At 68.5% G+C, this 24492-nt stretch overlaps 4 protein-coding genes across 10 annotated transcripts in view; 3 read left to right on the top strand and 1 right to left on the bottom strand.

The window, feature by feature from the left end:
- Window positions 1-73: 73 nt before the first annotated feature.
- Window positions 74-3939, bottom strand: CYP4F22 (cytochrome P450 family 4 subfamily F member 22). The gene is made up of 12 exons (XM_084501754.1): window positions 3705-3939; window positions 3195-3339; window positions 2625-2678; window positions 2418-2545; window positions 2036-2163; window positions 1593-1860; window positions 1214-1280; window positions 1004-1133; window positions 778-911; window positions 626-690; window positions 454-536; window positions 74-351 (listed from the first exon to the last, which is right to left on the bottom strand). The coding sequence occupies exons 1-12, from the start codon at window positions 3873-3875 to the stop codon at window positions 174-176; spliced, it is 1551 nt and encodes a 516-aa protein (XP_084357880.1). The 5' UTR covers window positions 3876-3939; the 3' UTR covers window positions 74-173.
- A 449-nt stretch (window positions 3940-4388) lies between these two features.
- Window positions 4389-8049, top strand: PGLYRP2 (peptidoglycan recognition protein 2). 2 transcript variants are annotated; one of them, XR_014686417.1, is made up of 5 exons: window positions 4389-4923; window positions 5898-6734; window positions 7090-7185; window positions 7291-7585; window positions 7702-8049. XR_014686417.1 is itself a non-coding variant. In XM_084501756.1 (5 exons), the coding sequence occupies exons 1-5, from the start codon at window positions 4737-4739 to the stop codon at window positions 7702-7704; spliced, it is 1533 nt and encodes a 510-aa protein (XP_084357882.1). In that variant the 5' UTR covers window positions 4393-4736; the 3' UTR covers window positions 7705-8049. The 2 variants fall into 2 exon arrangements, 1 of the variants encoding a protein (XP_084357882.1); XM_084501756.1 differs by having other exon boundaries at window positions 4393-4923; window positions 6975-7185.
- Window positions 8050-8455: 406 nt separating this feature from the next.
- RASAL3 (RAS protein activator like 3) lies at window positions 8456-18013 on the top strand. 4 transcript variants are annotated; one of them, XM_084501745.1, is made up of 19 exons: window positions 8456-8581; window positions 9570-9969; window positions 10577-10701; window positions 10783-10867; window positions 11690-11781; window positions 11869-11951; window positions 12030-12162; window positions 12507-12605; window positions 13026-13568; window positions 14049-14193; window positions 14367-14511; window positions 14828-15064; window positions 15422-15623; window positions 15778-15881; window positions 16308-16626; window positions 17059-17181; window positions 17279-17478; window positions 17632-17707; window positions 17780-18013. In XM_084501745.1, the coding sequence occupies exons 2-19, from the start codon at window positions 9570-9572 to the stop codon at window positions 17930-17932; spliced, it is 3264 nt and encodes a 1087-aa protein (XP_084357871.1). In that variant the 5' UTR covers window positions 8456-8581; the 3' UTR covers window positions 17933-18013. The 4 variants fall into 4 exon arrangements, with proteins under 4 accessions (XP_084357871.1, XP_084357872.1, XP_084357873.1 ...); XM_084501746.1 differs by having other exon boundaries at window positions 8458-8581; window positions 11693-11781; XM_084501747.1 differs by lacking the exons at window positions 8456-8581; window positions 9570-9969; window positions 10577-10701; window positions 10783-10867 and adding an exon at window positions 11318-11391.
- Window positions 18014-18857: 844 nt separating this feature from the next.
- The window catches only part of WIZ (WIZ zinc finger), a gene marked incomplete at its 5' end in the record, with an annotated part of 43075 nt that continues 37440 nt past the window's right edge, over window positions 18858-24492 (top strand). For all 3 annotated transcript variants that reach the window (XM_084501789.1, XM_084501790.1, XM_084501788.1), the window contains 2 exons: window positions 18858-19177; window positions 23635-24089. In XM_084501789.1, coding sequence (XP_084357915.1) covers window positions 18858-19177; window positions 23635-24089 — 775 coding nt within the window. The remainder of the gene's footprint in view (window positions 19178-23634; window positions 24090-24492) is intronic.

The following is a 24492-nucleotide window of genomic DNA, read 5'->3' as shown; positions in this document are numbered from 1 at the left end:
CGAGCCCCAGGGGACCTCCCCGTCACCCCCACGTCCCCCACCCCGACCCCGTGCCGCCACCACCACGCCACCGTCCCCGCCGTGCCACCGTTTATTCCCTGCTGGTGGAGCGGGGGGGACACGGCCACCGCCTGGGGTGTCCCCGTGTCCCCGCGTCCCCACGTCCCCGCTCCTCAGACCTCCTCCGGCAGCGGCTCCAGCCTCAGCCAGAGCCCGTCCTCGGCGCGGAGGATCAGCTCGGTCTTGCGGCGCACCGGCCTCGCCGGGTCCGGCCTCACGGCGAAGCGAGCCAGCGTCAGCGCCGCCACCACGCGCAGCTCGGCCATGGCGAAGCTCTGCCCGATGCAGTTCCTGCCACCGCGTCCCCCCCCGGGGGGGTGTCACCGTCGGGCTCGGCACCCCGGGAGCTGGCGGGTGGCACTCGGGGACGGCCGCGTCCCCACCGTGACTTACCTGGGCCCGGCGGAGAAGGGGATGAAGGCCAACGGGGACCGTCCCTGGCTGTTCTCCGGGCTGAAGCGCAGCGGGTTGTAGACCTGGGGTGACGAGGGACGCTGGCACGCCGTGGGGACGCCGGTGGCGGGGACGTCCCGCAGCCCCACAGCCCTGCCAGCGGTGGCTCTACCTGGGGCTCGGGCCAGATTTCGGGGTTGTGGTGGGTCCCGTAGATGCTCATCAGGCAGATGACCCCTGGTGGGACAGACACGGGGCCGCTTTATGGACTGGGGAGCGGAGGGACGGGGACGTTGGGGACGTTGGGGACACCTCGGGGCTTACCCTTGGGGATGACGCGCCCGTCACGCATGGCGATGTCCTCGGTGCAGCGCCGGGACACGGCGGTGACCGGGGGGTGCAGGCGGAGGCTCTCCTTGATGCACATGGTGGTGAAGGGCAGGCGGGACAGGTCATCCCTGGGGGGTGGGGGGGTGCAGGACAGTGACACCGGGGGTCCCCGAGCCGGGTGGCCGAGGGGACGATGACACCGAGGGGGGGGGTCTCTCACCACTCGATCTCCGCCACGTCCCTGCCCTTGAGGAGCTCGCGGGCCTCCTGGCGGCACCGCTCCTGGTAGTGGGGGTGGTGGGCCAGGTTGTAGAGCAGCCAGGCCAGGCCGCTGGCCGTCGTGTCGTGCCCTGTCGGGGACGAGGAGGGGGTGAGGGGACATCCAAGTGTCCCCGTGTCCCCCCCGATGGCACCCTGTGGCCTCCCTCACCCTCGAACATGAAGGTGTCAGCCTCGGCCGAGATGTCCTCGTCCGACAGGGTGTTGCCGTCCTCGTCCTGCAAGGGTGAGGGTGGAGGCTGAGGGTCTCCCCGTGCCCACCATGGCCACCGGTGACATCCCGTGGCCACAAGAACGTGTCTGGCCTTTCCCATGGCCACCACCATCCCCTTATAGTGGCCAACCCTTCCCAGAGCCACCACGATCCCCTTGGCCACCGTCGTCCCGCTATGGCCACCACTGCATGGCCAGTCCTCCCCGTGGCTACCACCATCCTACCGGGCACCACGGCTCCTTGGCCATCTCCCCGTGGCCACCATCCTACCCCCAACCCTCCCCACGACCCCAGCGCCCCCGTCCCCGTCCCAAACCTTCGTCAGCAGCAGGAGGTCGATGAAGTCCATGCTCCTTCCCTGGTGGCTCTCCAGCCAGGCCTGGTGGCCGAGGGTGTTGAGGGCTCGGCGCCGGCGCTGCACCACGTCGGCGGTGAAGTCGTGCACCGTGGCGCAGGCGCAGGCGAAGCGGCGCCCGTCGGCCGAGAGGCGGTAGAGCCACGAGGGGTGATGGAGCAGCCGGTGGTGGCGCCGCACCACCAGGGTGCTGAGCTCCAGGATGGCCTCGATGTACTCACTGGGCTGCCTGCGGGACGACGGGGGGGACCGCTGGGGACGCGGCCACCAGCGTTTTGGGGGGGAAACACCAAAGGGACGGTGCTGGGGAGGTGGCACCTCGCTGGGGCAGGGCTGATGGGTGTCCAGGGAGGGATGTGATGGGGACGGGGGGGTCCTTGGCGTGGGGACGGGGCCGCACTCACTCCTGGCAGCGGCTGTCGTGGCTGAAGATGCATTTCTGGAGGCTGTCGAGGGTGAGGAGGCTGAGGTGCTCCAGCACGTTCAGCTCCGCCGCGCCCCCCGCCGCCTCCGCCGCCGCCCGCCACTTGGCCTGAGGGCAGGGGGTGACGGTCAGGGGGCTGGGGGGGGTGGGATGGGGACAGGAGGCAGGGGTTGGGTGAGGGGAAGGGTCAGGGACCGGAGTCTGGGTGTGGATTTGGGTGAGGATCCAGGGTTTGGGTGCGAATTTGGGTAAGGAACCAGGGTCTGGGTGAGGATTTGGGTGAGGACACAGGGTCTGGGTGAGGATTTTGGTCAGGAGTGGGGGTCTGGGTGCAGGTCGGGGTGCCGGGGGTCCGTGCTCACGTGCATGATGTGGGTGCTGCTGTTGAAGATGCTGACGTAGGACTTGAGGATGTCGAAGTGGAAGGCGGGCGTCAGCAGGCGCCGGTGCCGGGCCCATTTGTCCCCGTGGCTCAGCAGCAGCCCGTCCCCTGCGCGAGGCTCCCTGTGCCATCTGTGGGGCACCCATGGGTGCTGCCCTCCCCACCCCCACCCAGGGACCCCACTCACCCAGCCAGGGCTTGAGGAAGCCGTAGAAGAGTTTGTCCTTGGGAGCAACGAAGGCTGCAAGAGAGGGGAACGAGGACATCCAGCGGGGAGGGGTGGCACGGGGGGGGCACCAGGTCCCCCTGGGGGCTTGCAAGGGGCTTGGGGTTCCTGAGGAGTGGGGATCCCCCCCCCTTGTGCACCCATGGGGGGGTGTCGCCACCACGGGGTGGGTATTTGGGCACAACCAGGCCAATTTTGACAATTTGGAATGGGGACCCTTGGGGACAGGTTGGTGGCCACCATTGGGTGCTGGGCACAGCTGGGTCACCGAATCAGCCCCGGGTGACACTTTTGGGTGACTCCGGGGCCCCTCGAGGACAGGTCGGTGGCCACCACGGGATGAGCATTTTGGGTTGCCTGTGGCTCACACCTTCGGGCAGCCCCCAGGGTTGGGTTGGTGGCCACCAGGGGACGGCACAGCCGGGCCACCCGCAGGTGGCACCTCTGGGTGGCCCTGGGGACCCTCCGGGACAGCTCGGTGACCCCCGTGTCCCCCCACCACCACCTCCAGCGTCCCCCATCGTGGGCTACCTGAGGCCATGAGCACGGGGCGCAGGGTGTCGGGGTGGAAGAGGCGGAGGACGGGCAGCCACGGGGACACCCACCAGAGGCAGCCGCGGCGGTAGCGTGCCACCAGCTGGTCCACGTCCTGCAGGCCTTCCTCCGTGTTCTTCCCCTGCGCCACGGGGCACCGCGGGCTCACCGACGGCTCTCTCCCTGCCGTCACCCCCCAAATGCCACCATCCTGTCCCTCCTGTCCCCCCCCCCGCGTGGGTGTCACCACCCGGGACTTGCTGTCACCCCCAGGTGCAACCTCTCCGTCCCTCCTGCCCCTGCCGTCACCCCAAGTGCCACCACCCTGCCCTGCTTCCCCCCCAAAAGCCACCCCCCTGTCCCCACTGTCCCCGTCCAGTTCCGCCGCCCTGTCCCTGCTGTCCCCACCGGGTGCCACCACCTCCTTCCTGCTCCCCCCCCCACCCCAAATGCCACCGCGCTGTCCCTGCAGCCCCTCCTGCCGTCCCCGTCCCTGTGTCCCCTCACCATCCCGGTGTGCCCCAGCAGCCAGTTGCGCCAGGGTGGCCGGGGGAAGCGGTGCAACTTGTGACAAGTGGCTCGGAAGCGGGTGACAGCGGCCACCGCGCCCGGCAGCCACCCCAGCAGCAGGGCGAGCAGCAGGGCGCCCAGGGGACCCAGCACCCAGGCGGCCACCATGGTCCCCCCCTGGCTGGGGACGCACTTTGTCACCCGGAACGGGGACGGGACGGGGCGAAGGTTGGGCCGGGGGTGGGGACACAGCACGGCGTTGTCACGTGTCCTGGTGTGTCCTGGTGTCACTGTGCCACCGTGTGTGTGCTGGTGGCATTGTCCCCTGACACGTCCTGGTGGCGTTGTCCCCTGACATGTCCTGGTGGCATTGTCCCCCCCATGCGTGTCCTGGTGGCATCACGCCCCGACACGTCCCGGTGGCACCGCCATGCCCTGACACGCCTGCTGGCAGCGTGTCCTGGCTGCTGGGCCACCCCTAGCACGCTGCAACCCTGCCACCGCACCCATGGGTGCCCCGGCCACCCACAGCATGGCGCAACGCTCCCACCGCACCCATGGGTGCTGGGGCAGCCTCAGTGTGGCACCCGTGGGTGCTGGGGCTGCTGGGCATGGGGAGCGGGGGCTCCCTGGCTGGGACCCAGTTTAACCAGTAGTGCAGGAGGTGGGGGAACTGGGCGGGGGTGGAAGGGGGCTGCAGAGTCGGTGCAGACACGCGTGCACATATGTGCGCACACACACACGCATGCACACGCATGCACACGTGTGCAATCACATGTGCAAACACCTCTGTGCACGCATGCATGTGGACACACATGGACGCACGGTGCGTGTGCGCACTCCATGTGCACTCACACGTGAGCACGCACACGTATGTGCACACACTCATGTGTGCACCCCCCCAGGGACACTCCCATGCACACGCACACACATGTGCACACGCACACACACGCAGGTCCCCTTCCCAGGCTCCACCACGCGCACACCACCTTGCACACGTGAGCCACCCACACAGCACACACGTGCCACATGCGGGTGCCACCCCCCGGTGCCCGTGTGTCCCCCCCCGGCCCCCAGCGGCCCCCGTGCCCTGGTGACACCCCCAGGCCTTGGGGACAAAGTCCGTGCCATGCATCGACCGGGGGCCGCGTCCTGCCCTGCGCCATGCTCCCCTGGCTCGTCGTGGCGCTCGGCCTCTGCGCCCGGCTTGGCACAGGTAGGGGGAGGCCCCGTGGCCGCGTGTCACCACGGGCCACGGCACATCGCGACATGTCACGACGCGCTGCGGCCCCGCAAGCCCTGGTTCTGGCCCAAACGGCTCCAGCCACGCTTCTCGTTTCCCTAATTAGTGAGGTTTTAGCCCGAAATCGAGGCAGGTTGAGCGTCTGAGAGGGAGAGGGGGGAGGTGTTTGGGGGGTGCCCCCACTTTTGGGTGCGTTTTGCTTCAATCGGGCTCCAGGTGCTAATACCGGGAGCTGTCACCTTGTTTTGGGGGTGCTTTTGCCCTTTTCTGGGCATTTTTGCCCTTTTCTGGCACGCATCCATGCTGCTGTGGGTGCATTTTTCCCCGCTTTCGGTGCTTTTGCCCTTTTCTGTGCACCTTGGCCCTGCTCCAGGTGCTTTCACGTTGCTCTCTGGATGCATTTGCCTGATTTTGGGGTGCATTTGCTCAATTTTTAGTGCATTTGCCCTTTTTGGGCTGCATTTGCCCTGTTCTGTCCACTTTTGCCCACCTCTGGGTACATTTGCTCTGCTTTGAGGGCTTTTCCCCATTTTTGGGGGTGCTTTTGCTCTTTTCTGGGTGCCTTCGCCCTGTTCTGGGTGCATTCACCTTTCTCCGGGTGCATTTACCCTTTTCTGGGTGCATTTTGCTGGGTGTTTTCCGTCTGTTTTGGGTGCTTTCCCTCTGCTTTGGGTGCTTTCCCCCTGTTTTTAGGTGCTTTCCCTCTGGTTTGGGTGCCTGCATCCTGCTCTGTGTGCATTTGCTCATTTCTGCGTTCATTTGCCCCATTTTGGGTCCGTTTGCCCTTCTCCGGCCCCTTTTCACCCACCTCCTCGTGCCTTCCCCCCATTTCCCACGCACCGTGGGTGCGCCTGCCTCCTTTTGGGTTCAGACCCTCCGTTCCGGGAGCTTTCCCTTCCCAGTTTCGGGTGTGCCCCCCCCCACCTGTCTCCATCCCCCCCTCCCAGCTCTCCCCCCGCGCTCCATGGACACGGTGGTGCAGATGGTGGAAGCCCTGGAGGCCGCCGAGGAGCTCAGCCTGCCGGAGCTGGCGTGGGTGCTGGGGAGCTGCAGCACCCCTGGGTGCCTCGCCGTGCTGGGGGACCCCCCCGATGCCCCCCTGGACGTGCCGGCGCTCAGCCCCGAGCAGTGGGCGCTGCTCACCCACCTCCTGCGCCCCGACCCCACGGCACCCGAGCGCGGCGCGGTGCTGGCCCCCGACGGCTCCACCGTGGCCCTCGCGCCGCTGCTCGCAGGCATGGAAGTGGGGCTGAGGATGGCGGGGGGGTGGCCCGGCCCCATTCCCGAGCCCCCCACTGCCCTCGATGCCCTCTACGCCGTCACCATCACCGAGGCGCTGGGGATGGCTTTCCTCTTGGCTCGTGCCCGCAACCACAGCAGGGCCACCCTGGGACCCGCCGGGTGCTGGGACGACGTGGAAAACCCCCAAAACTTCACCCTGCTGGGTCCCCCTTCGCCCATCCCCGAGGCCGTCGCCAACGGGGCGCTGGATGGGGTGCTGCTGGGTGCCCGCTTGGCCGAGGCACCCGTCCCGCTCGCCCCCCTGCTCCGGAGCTACTACGGGACGGACAACGGCACCGCGAGCGGGCGGCCCCCCAGCAGCTACCGGCGCCAGGATTTCGGGGCGCTGACGGGGCTGAAGAAGCTGGAGGAGGAGGTGGTGGCGATGCTGCACCTGCTCCGGGTGCTGCCGCTCACCCGAGGGCTCCTGGAGGACGTGGATGAGGAGGAGGATGTGGCCATCGCCCGCCGGGCGGCGCGGGACTTCATGGAGACCTTTGTCGGTAGGGAGGTGGCACCCCCCCAGGATGAAAAGTTGGGTGGGAGGGAGGGTGCTGGGTGCCGGGATGGGTGCTGGGTGCCGGGATGGGTGTCATTGTCAAGGTCTGAGGGTACAAGTGGTGACACACGGACTGGCGTGGCCGGACAGCACCGTGTCCCCCGGAGCGGGTCCCCGGGGACAAAGCCATGTCCCCAGCCAAGGGCAGAAGCCCCCCGCTGCCACCCGCTGCCTTCCCTCGCAGAGTGCCCGGCCATCGTCCCCCGCTGCATGTGGGGCGCCCGTCCCTACCGGGGCACCCCCAAACCCTTGTCCCTGCCCCTGGGCTCTGTCTACATCCACCACACCTTCGTGCCCAGCGCCCCGTGCCGCACCTTCGCCGCCTGCGCCCGCGCCATGCGCTCCATGCAGCGCTTCCACCAGGACACCCGGGGCTGGGACGACATCGGCTACAGGTGAGCCCGACGGCACCGGCACCCCGCTGCCAGCCCCGTCACCCCGCCGCGGCCCCCGTCACCCCGTTGCCATCCTCACCGCCCAACACCCTTGGGTGCCCGCAGCTTCGTGGTGGGCTCGGACGGGTACCTGTACCAAGGCCGGGGGTGGCACTGGGTGGGTGCCCACACCAGAGGCCACAACACCAAAGGCTACGGCGTGGGCTACGTGGGCAACTTCTCGGCCACCCTGCCCGACCCCGACACCATCGCCCTGGTGCGCGACGGCCTCCTGCCCTGCGCCGTCAGGGCCGGCCGGCTCCGCCACGACTACGCCCTGCGGGGCCACCGGCAGGTGGTGAACACCAGCTGCCCCGGAGACTCCCTCTTCCAGGAGATCAGGACCTGGCGCGGCTTCGAGGTGGGCACCTGCTTCAACGGCATCCGCCGGGGGTGGGGGTTTGGGTGGTCCGAGCCCACCGAGGTGGGAGCGGGTTCGGTGCCGGGACTGCCCATGGGTTCTGCTCTCCTTGGCAGTGAGGACCGGCCTCCGAGGGCGCTGCGCTGGGGGGGTGCTGGTCCGGATGGGTGCTGGTCCGGATGGGTGCTGCCAAGGTCGGATCCTGGTCGGGGCGGATGGAGGCCGGATGGGGGACCACGGACACCAGCCGGACCCCGGTCCAGACAGACAGACGGACGGCAGCCCGGACGGACGCTGGCGCGGGTGGGCAGCCAGGGGATGCCAGCCCAGCAGGACCCTGACCCCAAATGTCCGCATCCCCGAAGGACACTGGCCCGCACGGGTCCTGCCGGGGTCCCACTGGCCCAGCGCACCGTGCCCGTAGCCACGAGCACCCCCCTAATAAAATCAGTGCCAGGACAGCAGCTCGGCCCCTGGGGAGCGAGGGGGAAACTGAGGCACGGGGCAGTGGGCGGCCGGGGGGTCCCGCACCCTGTGCATGGGCGCGCACGTGCACACGCAGGACCCGTGCCCATCGGGACAGCCCGAGCTGAGCCCACCTTGGAGACCCCCCGAGCCCCCAGCTGGGGTCGCCCACCCTCCCCACCCAGCCCCCGGAGGCGTCCCCGCACTGCCCCGCGCCGTGATGCTCCAGCGCCTCCGTCTCTGCCTCCTGTTCACTCTGAAACCTAACGATGGCCACTGAGCTGGACGAACACCGCTGGCCTCCGGCGCTTCCCGAGCGCCTGGCGGAGGGCCCGGCGCGGCTCTCCCGGCTCTGTGCCCCCCGGGGCCGTGGCCGAGCGTGATCCGGCCGGGCTGGGCGCCCCGATAACATCAGCGGGGCAGAGGCGGAGGTGAGGGTGTGACTGAAACTCCTGCCTGGTCACATGGGGAAGCCACGGCAGGAACCGGGGCGGCCGAGCCCGGGTGCCGAGGAGGCAGCAGGCGGCCGAGGTACGGCGGGGATGGGGGGGATCCGCGGGGAGGTGGCACCCTGGGGTGATGCTCCAGCCTCGGGAGCAGGCGGGGGTGGGAGGGAGCCAAAGGGGGGGGCGTGGGGTGCCAGCATGGGGTGAGGCAGCTCCCTGCTGAGCAAAGGGTGCTCCGTGGGTGCTGGGGGTGCTGGAGGTGCTGCTAGCTGGGGAGGGGGGAGAGTGCACCCCAAAAGCACCGGCACCACCCCCAGCTCTGGGGCACCCTCCCCAGCTCAGCGCCAGGGTGCTGCCACCCCAAAATTGGCGGGCGCCTGCAGCTCGCTTCCACCCTGCGGGTGCCCCCCCAAGGAAGCTGCGGGGTGCAACCAGCACCACGGGAGCAGCCCCCCCGCCTTGGCCTGCACCCACCCTGGGGTGCGGGCTGGGGATGGGGGGGGTTGGGGGGGGTCACCCATCCCTGGAGCCCCCCCCGGCAGGCGTGGGGCACGCGCAGGGTGCAGGTGCCGGGAGGAAATGCCGCGGCAGCGCGGCCGCGATGGCGACGGAAACATCTCCGGCACCCGCCTGCGCCTGGGGCCGGGGTGGCTGCGGGGCCACCCACCCCGGGTGTCACCCCAACCCGGTGTCACCGCGCCCCAGTGGCACCGTATCCTGCCACCCCTGTGCCCCGGCACGGAGGGGTGCCGCGGGGAGGGCCCCCAGGGGAGCTGTCTGGCCCCAGGGGAGCTGTAACGGCCCCAGGGCAGCTGTCTGGATACAGGCACCCAAATTGGGGTGCGCAAATTGGGGAGCAATATAGGGGTGCCCCGATAGGGGGACATGGAAGGGGGTGTCCTGATAGAGCCCCCCCTAGGTGAGGGCACCCAGGTAACGGTGCCTGGATGGGGGTGCCCCAGAAGGGATGCTTGGAGAGGGGTACCCAAATAGGGGTGCCCACATAAGGGTGCCCACCCCGGTCCCCACCCCAGCCCATGGCCGTGGCTCATGGGGCTCTCCCCATCCCGCAGATGGAGGTAGAGAAACCCCCAGCGGCAGCCGAGACGCCGACGCTGCTGAAGACCTACAAATGGCGAACGGCAGCACCCATGGGTGACCGGGAACCCGAGCGGGGCACGGGGTCCCCGGGCAGCCGGCGCTGGACCCGGCTGCAGGGCTGGAAACGTTCCTACAGCCAACCCGAATCCGACGGCCCCGACGATGGGGCTGGGAAGGGGGCACCCAAAGCCAGCACCCGCCGGTCCCTGTTCCAGCGGGCTTTCTCGGCCCCCTCCAAGGTGGCCAAGGAGCCACGGAGCCCCGAAGGTGGCAAGGCCACCCTGCAGAAGTATTTGCGCTCCATGTCCAAGAGAAAGGGCCACGGGGAGAGCGGTGCCAGGGCCGAGCGGGCACACCGCGATGCTCTGCCAAGTACGGGGGTGCTGGGGGGGTTCGGGTGTGGGTGCTGGGGAGGGGGCGACGGTGGTGGGTGATGGATGGCGGGCAGGGGACGTGGGAGATGGTCTGGGAGGAGGTGGGTGGTGGGTTGGGGGCAACGGGTGGGTTGTGGGTGAGGGGTGGTGGAGACCACGGGGGTCTGGGGGGTGACAGGTGGGTGCTGGTGAGGGGCGCAGGGGGCTGTGAGTGGGGCAGGATGTGGGGCAGGCTCTGCCGGTGCTGGGTAGGGGGGCACCCATGGGGGCAGGACGGCTGGGTCCCTGCGTGTGACCTGTAGGGGGTTTGGTCGTGGCCACGTGCGAGCCGGCATTGCCACGCTGATGGTGGCACCTCCACGGCCACGCGTCCTCCAGCACCGCTGCCCCCCTGGTGGCACGGCCACGGCCGCGTGGCTCCCGGCATCGCAGCACCCACGGTGGCACAGCACCCTGTGGCCCCTAGCACCATCACCCCAACCACGCTGTGGCCCTGACTTGGTCACACCTCCGGTGGCACGGCCACGGCCACGTCCCCTGGTGCCACCACGCTGACCATACGAGCACCCACCGGGTGGTCCTGACACCCTGCTCTGCACCCCCAGCCCCGGAGAGCACCCACAGCACCCCGACGGCCCCGCTGGCTCCGGCACCCGATGTGCCAGTGTGGGACGTCTCCAACTTCTCGCTGGTGGACGGACAGCTGATCCACGTGGGCAGGGACGAGGAGGTGAGGACACGGGGACCCCGGGGCACCCTGGGGTGCACGGGGTGCTGGAGGTGGCGGTGCCTGACCCCGCTGCGCCCTCAGGCTTCGTGCAGGAGCAGGAACCGGACCGGGAGCTCCATCTCCGAGAGCACCAACCTGCACCCAGCGGGTGGCAGGAGGGACACCGGTGAGCTGCTGACACGGGGCGCTGCCAGCTGCTGCTGCGAGCTCTGGAGCAGCTCCCGTGCGTGGAGCCTTTGGGCCTTGCACCACGCACCGTGCCCCACGCCCCACGCCGTGCATCGTGGCCATGCCCCGTGCGATGCCTCGTGCCATGTTCCATGTTCCACCCCGTGCCCTGTGCACCGTGCCACGCACCCCACGCTGCACCATGCCCCACGCCATGCCCCACTCTGTGCCCCGTACCGTGCCCCACGCCGTGCGTCGTGCATTGCGCCCTGTGCCGTGCCCCGTGCCATGCCCCTCACCTTGCCCCACGCTCCGTGCACCACACCGAGCGCTGGGGCCTGGAGGAAGTCCTCCGTGCAAGGGTGCCGGGTGCCGTCACTGCTTCCTCCACGCTGCTGCGTGTGCTGATCCGGCCGATAAGCGCTTTCGGCTTCCTCCCCGCGCCCCCCATCAGCGCGGGCAGGCGCCACCGCCAACCAGCCATGGGCCCCCGCCGCTGGCTGCTCTGCGCCGCGCAGGGAGGTGAGTTCCCCCTCCCCGGACCCCCCCCTACCCCCAGCCCCTCTGCACCCTTCTCCCTCGCGCCCACGAACGGGCTGCACCCGAGGCTTGGCTGAATTTTGGGGCTACAGGTGGGCAGGATTTGGCACCCAGAACCTCCGGGGGCAGGAGGGCTCCGTCCTCCCTCCCGCTTTGGTTGATGTTTCCAAGGGTGATGTGGGGGGGGTGGATTGGGCTGTATCCTGCCCCCCTGCACCCTCCCGTGGTGTTGGGGGGCTGGGGGTGCACCTGAGGGGGGGGCTGATGTGGGTGGCTCCAGCAGACCCGGCCACGGAGGAGAGAAACACACGGGCAGCAGGGAAAGGCACCGACAGCGACGCTTCGGTCACCTCCCAGTTCAGCAATGTCAAGGTGGGCATCCCGGGCCCGGCGCCACCCTTGGGTGCCACGCCGCACCCAGGAAGTGGCGTGGCATCCATCCCCTTGTCCCTAAACCAGGGCCTGCTGTGGAAGCGGCTCCGGGATCGGAAAGGGCGCGCGGTGCCCAAAACCGAGACGACGGCGGTGGCTGACGGCGAGAGGTACGGCCCCGTGGGAGGCGGCGGGGACGGTGGTGGGGACACCGGGGAGGGCCCCTGGTGGCAGCCGTGTCCCCTCAGGACCCCGAGCCAGAGCGGTTCGCGCGAGTCCCTGCTGCCCCCGCCGAGCGCCGCCGAGCTGGACCTCACCGGGGACAACGTCATCATCCGGCCCGTGCACGGCAGCATCGTGGGGGAGAAGTTCTGCTTCCAGGTAACAGCCCCGGCCACGCACCCGGGACACCCTTGGGAGGTGGCCGGGGCACCCAGGGCACCCTGCACAGGTGTCTGAGGCAGCCAGGGCACCCAGAAATCGTGGCCATGCACCCAGGACACCCTGGAGGAGCACCCCAAGCACCCCAACGTAATTCCTTGCCTGGCTCCTGGGGCACCCAGAGCACCAAGGGCACCCTGCCCAAGCCCCCAGGGGATCCCCACTGGGCACCCAGAGCACCCTGGCACAGCCATAAGCACCCAGACGACCCTGAGGCAGGTCCCAAGCCAGGACCATCCCCTGGGCACCCCGGGGTGCCTTCCTGACACCTCCCCTGCACCCAGATCATCACCGCTGAGGGCAGCCGGTCCTTTGGCTGCACGTCCTTGGCCGAGCGCGACCGCTGGATCGAGAACCTGCGCCGAACCGTGCAGCCCAACAAGGTGGGACGGGCACCCATGGGACACCCCCGCCACCCCCAGGGACACCCCCCGGCACCCTGAGTATGGGTCCTGTCCCCACCCACGCCCCCTTTTGTCCCGAGGGCTTGGCTGTCTCCCATGTCCCGCTCCTGTCCCCTGTGTTCCATCCTGGCTCTGTCCCTCTGTGGAATTCCCTGTCCCCTCCTGTCCCCTCCTGTCCCCTCCTGTCCCCTCCTGTCCCCACGACCCCTCCAGTCCCTCGTCCCCTCCTGCCCCAGTGACCCCTCCAGTCCCTCCATGCCCCCTCCTGTCCCCACGTCCCCTCCTGTCCCCCTCTCCACCCACAAACCCCCACACCACATCCCCCCAACACCCCCACTGACTTTTACCCCCCTCCCCTTACCCCTGACCCCACACTTCCCCCCCTTTCACCCTCCCCAGGACAACTGCGAGCGCCTGGAGCTGGCGCTGAGCCTGTGGGTGTACGAGGCGCGGGACCTGCCACCCCGGCGCCACCTCCGCTGCCACCTCCTCCTGGACGGCGCGCTCTTCGCCCGCACCACCGCCAAGGTGGCCGGTGCCGACGGCGAGCTCTTCTGGGGCGAGCTCTTCCAGCTGGCTGCCCTGCCGCCCGCCCGCGCCCTCACCCTCGCCCTGTGCCGCGATGACCAGGGCCACCCCTGCCAGACGGTGGCTTCTGTCACCGTCCCCTTGGCAGAGCTGGCGGCCGCCCGGCAGCCCCTGGAGCGCTGGTACCCGCTGGGCGGCCACGGCAGCGGTGAGCGGGCGCCGGCGGTGCGGGTGCGCGGGCGGTACCGGGAGGTGCGGGTGCTGCCCATCGTGCGCTACAAGGAGCTGGCCGAATTCATCACCTTCCACTACCGGGAGCTGTGCGCCCACCTGGAGCCCACCATCGCCGTGCGGCACAAGGAGGAGCTGGCCGGCACCTTGGTCCACGTCCTGCAGAGCACCGGGAAAGCCAAGGTGGGGCACGCCGTGGGCGAGGTGTGGTGGACGTGGGGGGGGGGGGGATGGGATGGGTTGGGTTGGGTTGGGATGGGATGGGATGGGTTGGGTTGGGTTGGGTTGGGTTGGGTTGGGATGGGATGGGATGGGATGGGATGGGATGGGATGGGATGGGATGGGATGGGATGGGATGGCTTGGGTTGGGATGCGTTGGGTTGGGATGCGTTGGGTTGGGTTGGGATGCGTTGGGATGGTTTGGGTTGGGTTGGGATGGGATGGGATGGGATGGTTTGGGATGGGTTGGGTTGGGTTGGGATGTGTTGGGTTGTGTTGGGTTGGGATGGCATGGCATGGCATGGTACTGTGAGTGGGATGGGATGGGATAGGATGGGAAATTCAGTTTGAGGGGATTCCAGGAGACCCAGGCACTGCCCGGGCTGGGGTTGCCAAGTCCCACTGGGCCCACGGGTTGAGCCCCTCGACGTGGCCACCCCGCAGGCGTTCCTCATTGACCTCGGCGTGGCCGAGCTGGACCGCTTCGACGACCGGGAGGCGCTGATCTTCCGCGAGAACACGCTGGCCACCAAGGCCATCGATGAATACATGAAACTGGTGGGGGGCAAATACCTCCAGGACACGCTGGGTACGGCCGGGCATTAAAAGGCTTTGGGGGCATTACGGGGTGCAGGGCGTGGGCGGGATGTTATGGGGCATTTCGGGCTGCAGGACACCCCCAGCACATCCCTGGGGGCTCGTCACAGCCGTGCCCGTGGTGGGGGCCGGCCAGTCCCTCACCAGTTGCCCCCCGGTGCCCAGGTGAGGCCCTGGCCCAGCTCTGCACCTCGGACGATAGCTGCGAGGTCGATCCCAGTAAATGCGCTGGCCCCGACCTCTCCGACAACCAGAACAACCTGCGGCAGGTCTGCGAGGAGACCTTCCAGCGCATCGCCACGTCCTGCGAGTGAGGGGCAGGGACAGGAAAGGGCTCGGGCAACGGGACGGGCACGGGAGAGGGCACGGGGACAGCCACCAGCAGGAAGACCCAGGGACGGGCTTGGGGACGGGCACGGGAACGGGTCCTGGCACCGGGATGGACATGGGGAAGGACACGGGGACGAGTCTGGGGACAGACGTGGGGGACGGGAACAGAGAAAGGCGCCACGCCTGGGATGGACACGGCGACGGGCACCGGGAGGGACGTGGGGACAGGTCTGGGACAGACACGGGACCATCTCGGGGGGACTTTGGGGCCACCCACCCCCCGTCCGTCCCCGCAGAGCCTTCCCGGCGGAGCTGGGCGAGATCTTCGCGGCGTGGCAGGAGGAGTGCGCGGCGCGGGGCAAGGCGGCCATCGGGCAGCGCCTGGTCTCGGCCTCCCTCTTCCTGCGGTTCCTCTGCCCGGCCATCATGTCCCCCAGCCTCTTCGGCCTCGTCCAGGAGTACCCGAGCGAGGCCACCGCCCGCACCCTCACCCTGGTGGCCAAGGTCATCCAGAACCTGGCCAACTTCACCACGTAGGTCGCGGCGCACCGGTGGTGCTGGTGGGGAGGGGGGTCCCTGTGGGGTGGCGGCGATGTCCCCTACAGCCCCTGCAGCCCCTACCGCCCCTACAGCCCCTACAGCCCCTACAGCTTGTGGCACGTGCCCTAAAACGGCCGTGGGGCAGTAGGGATGTCCCCAAGGTGCCCTGAGGCCACGTGAAATGGGGAAGCTCTCCTCCGTGGCATGGGGCTGCAGGGAGGGATCCCACATCCCACGGGGCACCGGGGACGTCCCCCGCACGCCACGGGGACATGGCAGAGCCCTCACCCGTGGTGGCTGGGTTTGGGGACGCGGCGGTGACGCCGGTGACAGGCCGCCGCGGTGCCCAGGTTCGGCGAGAAGGAGGCCTACATGGGCTTCATGAACGAGTTCCTGGAGCACAACTGGGGCCCGATGACGGCCTTCCTGCAGAGCGTGGCCAACCCCGAGAGCAGCGTCCACATGGCCACCTACGACGGCTACGTGGACCTGGCCCTGGAGCTCGCCACCCTCCACCTCCTGCTCTGCGACATCTTCTCCAGCCTGGACCAGGTGCCACCACCCGTGTGTGTGCCCCCACGTGGGGCCGGTGACCCCGGTCTCCTTCTTGTCCCCGTGTGCTGAGCCGGGTTCTCGCTGCCACCTGTGTGTCACCCGCCCTAGGGCCACCCGACGTCCCCGTAACGTCCCCGTTTTGTCCTGGCAGGCCACGCAGGAGGAGCTGGAGCCTCTGCCCACCATCCTCAATGCCATCAGGGAGGGCACCCCCGTCCCCGTCTCCGTCCGGCTCAGCTCCACCACGGAGCGAAGGTACCGGGGGGTGGGCGGGGGACACACGCGTGGGGCCAGCAGGGTGACACCGGGAGCTTTTCGGGGTGGTTCTGCTCCTGGTTGGGTCCGGGGTGACTTTGGGTTTGGGGTGACTGAGCCCAGCTGGGTCCCGGGTGGCTTTGGGATGACTCTGCTCCAAGCTGGCTTCCAGGGGTGGTCCCAAGGGTTCCAGGTCCTGCTGCCAGCGGGGTTTGGGGGAGACTTCTGGTCCAGGCTGGGTCCGGGGGCTGTTTCTGGCCCCGGGTGGGTTTAGGGGCTGCTCCTGCTCTTGGCTGGGTCCCCCAAATGCTCACAGACAGCCTCAGGACTGGCCCTAGCGGGACTCGGGGTGGTCCCGGTGGACCCCTCGGGGGTCCAACACCTCCCCGGTGCCCACCCGTGCCACCTCCCCCTCTCCTCGCCCAGCCCGGCGGAGAGCCACAAGCCGGGCTTCGTGCCCCCGCGGGACCTGAGCAAGCACAGCCCCCTCATCAAGAGCCAGTCCCTCGTCAGCATCCGCCGCGTCCGCAGCCGCGAGGACGGGACGGACGCGGAGCCGGGGCGGGCGCCGTCCCCGTCCCCGTCCCCTCGCCCCGGCCGGGAGCGGAGGAACGTGCAGCGCACCCAGAGCGTCCCGGCGCAGAACAAAGCCGCCCGCCGCCTGCGCAAGCAGAGCAGCGCCGAGCAGGTGGCGGGGACGCAAGGCGAGGACCCCCCGGGGGTCTCCGGCCCTCGAGATGCCACGGTGAGACAACCCCGGGACAGGATGGGGGGGGACGCCTCGAGGGTGGCAGCGCCACGGGGAGGTTTTGGAGAGGGATCACGGGGGAGTTTTGGGGGTGGTGGGGCCAGGACAAGGCTGTGGGGACCCTTTGGGGACAGTGGAGCCATGGGGTCCCTTCGGGGACAATTGGGGTCCCTTTGGGGACAGTGGAGCCGTGGGGTCCCTTTGGGGACAATTGGGGTCCCTTTGGGGGTGGCAAGGCCATGGGGAACATTTGTGGTAGGATCACAGGGACCCTTTTGGGGAGGATGGGGCCATGGAGACCCCTTGGGGATCACAGGGGCTCAGGGACCCCTTGAGAAACAACCGTGGAGACCCTTTGGGGGGCAGCAGGCCCCCACCCTGCCGCGCACCCCAGGGTGCCCACGCTGACGGGTGCCCCGGGTGCCACAGGGACGCTCGAAGCTGCGCTCGTCGGTGTCGCTGCCGCGCAAATCCACGGTGCCGTGGCAGCGCTACGCCGAGGAGGCGGCGGCGGCCCAGGGCGAGCTCTACGCCATCCGTCCCCTGGAAAAGGTAACCCTGGGGGGGGGCAGCACCCGGCCCGCCACCCACGGGGCCTCCCTCCTGACCTCTGCCCTCGTGTGTGTGTGTCCCAAAAAAATAAAACCAGCACGGGAGGCTGATCGAGGCGCTGGGGAAGGAGGTGGCGGAGAACCGGGAGAAGCTGCGGCGGGCGGAGGCGCGGGCGGGCGAGCTGGAGGCGCAGCACCGGGGGCTGCGGCAGGAGCAGGGCCAGCACCGCCAGCAGCTCGAGAGGCTCCGCCAGCAGCTGGACGAGGCCAACGCGCGCGTGGCCAACCTGGGAGCCAGGTGGGTGGCCCCAAAGCCCTGGTGACCCCAAAGCCTGGGAGACCCCAAAGCCTGGGAGACCCCAAAGGAGAACCCAGCGCCCGGCTCTGCAGCCCCCAAACCGCTTCCAGCTCCTGCTGGGGGTCCGGGCTCATCCCCGACCCGAAATTTTAGGTTGACGGCGGCTGAAGGCACGCGGAAGAAGGACCTGGAGAGGCTGAAGGCCAGCGAGGAGAAGGGCCGAGCGCTGGTAAGAGCCCCGGGAGCCCCGGGAGCGGGGTGTGGGGGCCGGGCGGCGGGCACTGACGCCGTCCCCTCGCAGGAGAGCCGAATTTCGGCGCTGGAGCGGGACCACACCGAGCTGCGCGCTGCCATCGCCCAGCTCCGGGGCCACCCGGGCAGGACGGGACACCGGGCCCCGGGGACACCGAGCTGGGACGAGGGCGGTGAAGACGCCCAGGCCACCAGCGTGTGACCCGCGGCGCCGTTCCCAAAAGCTGTTTGACCCCGATCCCAGCGGGATTCCCGTCCCCAAGGAATAAACGGCGTTGGTGTCGCTCGGAGCGGTGCCTGTCAGCACCCCGCGTCCTGGCCCCGGCGCCCTGGGGGGCCGCATCCATCCCCATGGGGCACCAGGCTTTAGGGCAGGGCCGCGGGGGCACTTTGGGGGTGTCACGTCCATGGGGACCTCTTGGGACAGGGCCATTGGGGGTCTTTGGGGGTGCCAGGACCATGGGAGCCCTTTGGGGGTGACAGGACCTTGGGGACTTTTGGGCCAGGGCCTTGGGGACCCTTTTGGGGTGTCAAGTCCAAGTCCATGGGGGCTTTTAGGGCCAGGGCCATGGGGGCCCTTTGGGGGTTTCATGTCCATGGGGACCTCTTGGGACAGGGCCATGGGGACTTTTGGGGCAGGACCTTGGGGCTTTTTGGGGGTGTCACGTCCACGGGGGTTTTAGGGCAGGGCCATGGGGACCCTTTGTGGGTGTCAGCCCCACGGGGACCTTTTAGGACAGGTCCCTGGGAGCCCTTTGGGGCTGACCGGACCTCGGGGACCCTCGGGGGGGGGCTCCCGAGCCCCAGCGCGGCCACCTCGGGGCCGCCCCCTCCCCTCCCCTCTCAGCGCCCTCCCCAAGATGGCGGCGCGGCGCGGCCGTCGCGCGGCGATGACGCAGGAACCGCGCCGCCTCCCCCTCTCCCCCTCCCTCCCTCCCTCCCCCTTCCCCCCCTCGACCCCCTTCCTCCGCCACTCCCAACATGGCGGCGCCGCCGCGCCGCCGACGTCATCACGGCGGCGCCGCGCGGGGCCAATGGGCGGGGTGGGGGGGGCGGCGGCGGCGGCGGCGGCCGCTCCGGCGGGGCGGGGGCAGGGGGCGGGGGCCGGGGGGCGGCGCGGCCCCAAGATGGCGGCGGCGGCGGCGGCGGAGGCGGCGCTGGGCCCCCCCTCGCCGCCCCCAAGATGTCGGCGGCGGCCCGGTCGCGCTCGGCGTGACGTAGTCAGGCCCCGCCGCCGGGAGGGGGGCGGGGGAGCGGCCGGAGCGGCGCAGGAGGAGGCGGCGGCGGCACCGGGAGGGGCACCGGGAGAGGAGCCCCCGGGGGGGGCCTTAACGGGACCATGGCCTCGGCCCCGCGCTTGCTGCGGGGCCCGGAGCCCGGGGGGAGGCCCCGGGGGCGGCGGAGGCGCTGAGGAGCCCGCGGGGCCCGGCCCCGGGGGGGCGGAGGGGTGAGTACCGGGGAGGGGGGGGGGGGGAAACGGGCCCCGGGGGGGGGGTTAAGGGGGGTTTGGGGAGGGGAGGGGGGAAGTGGGGTTGTGTGTGCCCCCCCCCGGTACCGGGGAGGGGGGGGGAAGGGGCGAGGAGCCCCCGGTGGCGGCACCGTCCGGGGTGCTGAAACGGGGACGGGGAGCGGGGGGGTGGGGGGGGGGGCAGGGAGGAAGGTGACAGCGAGGGGGGGTGATAAGAGGGGGGTGATAAGGGGGGGCGGGGGGGGCTGCAGGTGACAAGGGGGGGGTGGGGAGGGGGTGGGGGGGGCAGGTGGCTTGGGGGGGGCGAGGGGGGGGAGATTGGGACTGCCTGGGGACGCAGGGGGGTTTTGGGGGGGTTTTGGGGGGGCACCCAGGGGGCGAGGGGGGGTGCAGGTGAGTTTTGGGGGGGGCACGGGGGGGTTTGGAGTGGGGGGGGGACACCTGTGAGAGTGTTGGGGACGTGGGGGGGTGTGCCTGGAGGGGGGGGGCAGGCGTTATGGGGGGGCTGTGGCTGTTTGGGGGGGGGACAAGGGGGCAGTATCGTGGCCTCAGGGCCGTGTCAGGGTGGGCTTCACCCCCCTGACCCCCCCACCCGGGGCAGGGTGACCTGGGTGACACAGGACTGGGGGGGGGGGACACGGTGACATCTGGGGGGGGGGATGGTGTTTGGACCCGTGCTCCCCCCGTGGCTGGCTCAACATCGGGGTGCTGGGGGGGGGGACACCCCCCCAACCCCCCCAACGGCCTTCGTGGAGTTCGTTAACGAACTTCGCTTCAACGAGCCTCCGGTAACGAGCGGGCAGGAGCCCCCCCTGCCCCTGTGACCCCCCCGGCAGCCTCAGGTGGGGTCGGCGGTGATGGTGGGGGGCACGGGGGAGGATTTTGGGGACCCCTTGGAGCAGTTTTCATCCTGGCGTGGCTCACCGGGGGCTTTGCGTGGAGGTCTGTCCGTCCGTCCATCCATCCGTCTGTCTGTGTCCGAAATGGGCGCTGGGTTTGGCAGCGGTCGTGGAGGAAGAAGAGGAGGAGGAGGAGGAGGAGGAAGAGCACCCTCCCCCCCCCGGGGGACGCCGGTTCCAGCTCCGGGCGGGCGGCGAGCCCCCCTCTGCGGCACCGCGGCTTCGGAGGAGGTTTCGGGAGCTCGGGAGGAAGGGTGGGGGGCGCTGCCGGGAAGGGACCCGGCTGGGATCCCCGGTTTGGGGCTCGCCCGGTTTGGGGCTCCCCAAATTTTGGGCTCCCGGCACGGCCTCGCTGTCACTGGGAAGGCGCTGGTGGGGGCTTCGTCGGAGCCTCCCCAAATTCCTCGTGGAGCAAATTCCCTGCACAATCGCTCCCTTTTGGGGTTCTGCCCCAGAAGAGGCTCCGAGCAAGACCGAAACCCTCCAAACCGAGCCCGGTTTGGCGAAACGACCCCATTGGGGTGGGGGGAGAGGCTCCGAAGCCCACCGGGAGCCGCTTTGGCCCCGCACAGCCACCCCTGGGCCGGGCGGTGCTGGGCCAGAGCCCCCTGAGCCCGGCTGGCAGGGAAGGAAGCGATTGTCCCCGATCGTCCCCGATTGTCCCCATTTAAAGCGTTTTAGCATTTAAATTGGGGCCGTCCTGCTCCGCCTCCCCATGGCTGCGGGGCGAGGGGCTGGGGGAAGGGGCCGGCCGCAGTCTGGCCCCGGCCCTTGGCACGAGCGGGTGGCGGGGAGCTCGGTAAGGACTCGGAAACTGTGCGAAATTGGGGCATAATGTTGGGTTTTTGCTTTTTTTTTTTTTTTTTTTTTTTAAGTCTCCCCCCAAAAAAAAGCAGCGAGCGGGTCACCCGGCGGAGCCAGCCCCTGCTGGTTTGGTTATTTTTTTTTGGGGGGGGGTTGTGGGTGCTGGTGTGGAGAATTGGGGGGAGAAAGGCGAAAATCTCAAATTTTTGGTGAGCTTCAAAACCCAGCCGGGTGTGAGGGGAGGAAGAAGAGGATGAAGGAAGGGGCAGGCGGCTTCTGTGCTCCTATGGGGAGCTGCTGGCGTGGCACATCGGAGAGGGGGGGATGCCGCCACAGCTCAAAAAGGGGGAAAAAAGGGGAAAAAGGGAAAAAAAGCCCCTTTCTGGAGGCTGGGCGGCTGCAGGTCTTCAAAAAATAGGGTTGAAAATTCGTGTATTTGAGGGCGTTGTGGTATCGCCCCCCCGACGGTGTGTTTTAACCCAAATCCTGGTTTCTTCACCCCGTTGGGATCTGTGGGGATCCCAACGTCTTGGGGCTGGCAGAGCCCAACGGAGCCGCTGCTTTCTGCTTAAACGAGGAAAAAAACCCCAAACCCCCAGTTATTTAGCTCAGTTTTGATGGGTCCCTTCGCAGGGAGTGTGACGCGCCGCCCCGCCACGTGCCCACGCCGCGTTGTCGTGTGGCTCCTTGCTGCTTTCCCTTTTATTCCACTAACGGGCGATGCGTTTTGGGGTGATTTCTCTCCCTTTTGGCTGCACGCCCGCCTCTCGCCGCTTGCCAGCCAGCTTGGGATCAGCCTCCATGCGCCGAGGGTGGCGGGGACCCCTCCTGCTCGCTTTTGGGGGTCCCGTGTCCCCGTGTCCCCCCTGTCCGTGCCGGGGGGGGTGGCAGCGGGGTGGGCTCTCGGTGGCCGTCCCCACGTGCGGGCTGGCCCGGAGCAGGTGGCCGGTGGGCTCGCTCCTCCGCCGCTTCCCTCTGCGCTTGGCAAAGGGGCACCGGGCAAAATCTATGGCCCATTGTTTTCCCCTTGGCTCCCGAGAGGAAATTTAAGCCCGCTCTTGAAACCGGGGTGGGTTTCTTTTTTATTTTATTTTATTTTTTTTTTTTCGGTTTCCTCGGACTCGGTGCTGAGGTTTGAGGAACCTGCGGGCAGCCGAGCCGCTGCCTCCCGGGACAACGTGATGGGAGATGCGGGGAGAGGAGAGACCCTCGGGACCCTCGGCCCCTCCTGGCAGAGCTGGGGGGAGGCAGACGCTTTCCCCGGGCTCTGCCCCAGCCCTTGGGCCCCAGCAGCTTTCGGGAGCCCCCCAAACGGGGGAAGGCGCCGAAGGGATTTGGGACGCTTCGAGCTGGGGCTGCTCCCAAGCCCCAGGTGGAAAAGCCCTCGCCTGGCAGCATCCCCGGCCCCCAAATCGAGGGCAGCTGCGGGAGCTGACCCCTTGCTGATGAAGAAAGGCGGCTTTATTTTAGTTTAGCTCACTTTTAGGTCTTTAGTGCTATTATTTTTTTTAAATGGATGGGAAGAAACCAACCCAAGCAAGAGCCGGTTGGGTGCGTGCAGCCGGGCCCCAGAGAGGAAGACGGCGAGGTGGCTTTTTGGGGGGACGAGGTGGCTTTTTAATGGGCAGGGTGGCTTTTTGGGGGGCGAGGTGGCTTTTTTGGGGATTTTCAGGGTCATCCCGGTGCCGTGCGCTGGGCTGGGCTCTGCCACTCTCCTCCCGTGGCCCGGGGCTACGTCGGGTGGTGATGGCATCTCGCAGAGCGCCAACGATTCCCTGTCTTCATTTGCATTGTTACCTTGAAGGTATTTATAGTCTCGCTGCCTTCTCCTTCCCCGGCTGGGTAAATTTAGCTCCTCGGCGCTCCCTCGGTGCCTTTATCCTCCGGCTGGCTGATAAGCCGGCCTTTTTAGCGCCCGGTTCCTCCTTTTTTTTCTTTTTTTCCTCCCCCGCCCCGATCCAGGATTCGGCCCCTGGGTCAAAGCAGGGGCGCTGGAGATCTCCCCCCCTCCCTCCAGGTGGTGGAAAGGGTTTGGGGGAGATGGGTGATATTTTTTTGGGGGGGGGGGGACACAAACGCAACGGGTTTGCCCCCAGCAGCACCCAGACCCTCGGGGGACCCCCGGGCGCTGTTTTTGGTGAGGGGGATGCTTCGAGCCCCGTGGCTGAACTCATCCAAAAGGCCGCGGGGTCGCAGGGATTGAGGATTTCTCCCCTTTTGGGGTGATTTTGGCCTCGGCGATGGGGTCGGTGCACGAGGCTGAGGCACCGCTCCCGTTTCAGCCCCGCTCGGTGGCGGCAGCGGGCCAAAATCCCGTGGTTTTGGGGAGCCAGGAGGCTTTGGGGGCACAGAGACACCCCCGCAGCTGCGTGGTGGTTAATTCTGGGGGGAAATAATGGGCTTTTGGGGGGAAAAGCTTCGTGCTGGGGACATTTGGGGTGTTTTAGGGTACGGCACCGTGTTGGCTACCGGCAGCATCGGTGCTGCCAAGGGGGTGAGCGATGGGACCCGACGCCTTGCCCCAGAGCCTGGCTGGGCTCGGGGGGCAGCAAAAATGGGATGAGCAGGGGGGCACCGAGGCGATTTTTGGGGAATTCCAGCATCGGGAACAGCGGCGAGGCCCCGCGCTGGGAAGCTTCAGGGTTTTCAGGAGCCGCTCTGGCGGCCCCCTCCATGTGGGAGAAACCCGGGCTCCTCTCTCATTTTCCCCTCTTTTATCCCTTTTTTTCGTAGGTTTTTCCGGCAGTCCCTGGCCGCCGACCCTCCCGAGCCCCGCTGCGGGGTTTTTTCGCGAGCGCCGCAGCGCGATCGGCGAGGGATGGAGAAAGCTGTCCCCACTTTATCGGAGCGCCAGGGAGATGGAGGCAGAGCCCTGCTAATGACACTGGAGCCAAACAAAGAGAATTTTGCTGCCCTTGAGTGCCCCCAAGGTGAAGAGAGAAGAGCTGCTTTTGTGAAAGATGCGAAAGCGCCTCTGGAGAGCCCGGCTCTATCTGGGACATCGGTGGAAGCGGGGACGGAGCTCAAGGAAGCCGCCTTCTACGCCGCGGACAACCTGGCGATGATGAGCAGGGACGGGAAGGGGCCCCCCGGCACCGAGCTCTGTCCCCTGCAAGAGGACCCCGACTTCTTCTCGCCCCTGTCCCGCCAGGAGCCCGACATCGCCCTGGAAGCCCGCGACGTGGCCGGTAAGACCCCGGGAAGCCCCCGTTGGGTTCCTCCCGCGGGCCGGTGGCAGCTCCCGGTGCTTGGGGTTGGGTTGAGCCAAGTTTGGGCGTCGTGCCCGCGTCCTGTCGGTGGTGCCCCTGCTCTGGTTTGCGTTGGATGTCTTGGTTTGGAGGCGTTTTGCCGCGAGATGCCGGGAATCTGGGCAAAATGGGGCTCAGCGTGGTGAAAACCCGGCGGGTTTGGGGCTCGGGGTCGTGACAGCGAGCCCGTGGCTGGGTTCAGCGCCAGAGGCAGGGATGTTGTGGGTCAGGCCCCAAAACTGGGCTCTCGGCGAGCTTCCAGCCGCCCTGCCCTGGCCCTGGCAGCAGGGCTGGCGTTGTTGGGCTCTGCCCCACCTCCCAAAAACGCTGAGGAGCAGCGAGC

The sequence above is a fragment of the Aythya ferina genome, assembly GCF_964211825.1.
Source record: "Aythya ferina genome assembly, chromosome: 33".
NCBI classification, from domain to species: Eukaryota; Metazoa; Chordata; class Aves; order Anseriformes; family Anatidae; genus Aythya; species Aythya ferina.
This window is presented reverse-complemented; position numbering and strand designations above follow the sequence as displayed.

Bases quoted from the DNA above. Each gene is read 5' to 3' on its own strand.
- CYP4F22 (XM_084501754.1), bottom strand. From the start codon at position 3,875: ATGGTGGCCGCCTGGGTGCTGGGTCCCCTGGGCGCCCTGCTGCTCGCC. The intron at 2,679-3,194 runs GTAGCCCACGAT...CCTCTCTTGCAG, and splicing joins CCCCGTGCTCATGGCCTCAG to CCTTCGTTGCTCCCAAGGAC. The intron at 537-625 runs GTAGAGCCACCG...TCGTCACCCCAG, and splicing joins AAATCTGGCCCGAGCCCCAG to GTCTACAACCCGCTGCGCTT.
- PGLYRP2 (XM_084501756.1), top strand. From the start codon at position 4,737: ATGCGGGTGCCACCCCCCGGTGCCCGTGTGTCCCCCCCCGGCCCCCAG. The intron at 6,735-6,974 runs GTAGGGAGGTGG...CTTCCCTCGCAG, and splicing joins CTTCATGGAGACCTTTGTCG to AGTGCCCGGCCATCGTCCCC. The intron at 7,186-7,290 runs GTGAGCCCGACG...GGGTGCCCGCAG, and splicing joins TGGGACGACATCGGCTACAG to CTTCGTGGTGGGCTCGGACG.
- RASAL3 (XM_084501745.1), top strand. From the start codon at position 9,570: ATGGAGGTAGAGAAACCCCCAGCGGCAGCCGAGACGCCGACGCTGCTG. The intron at 14,512-14,827 runs GTGAGGGGCAGG...CCGTCCCCGCAG, and splicing joins CGCATCGCCACGTCCTGCGA to AGCCTTCCCGGCGGAGCTGG. The intron at 15,882-16,307 runs GTACCGGGGGGT...CTCCTCGCCCAG, and splicing joins AGCTCCACCACGGAGCGAAG to CCCGGCGGAGAGCCACAAGC.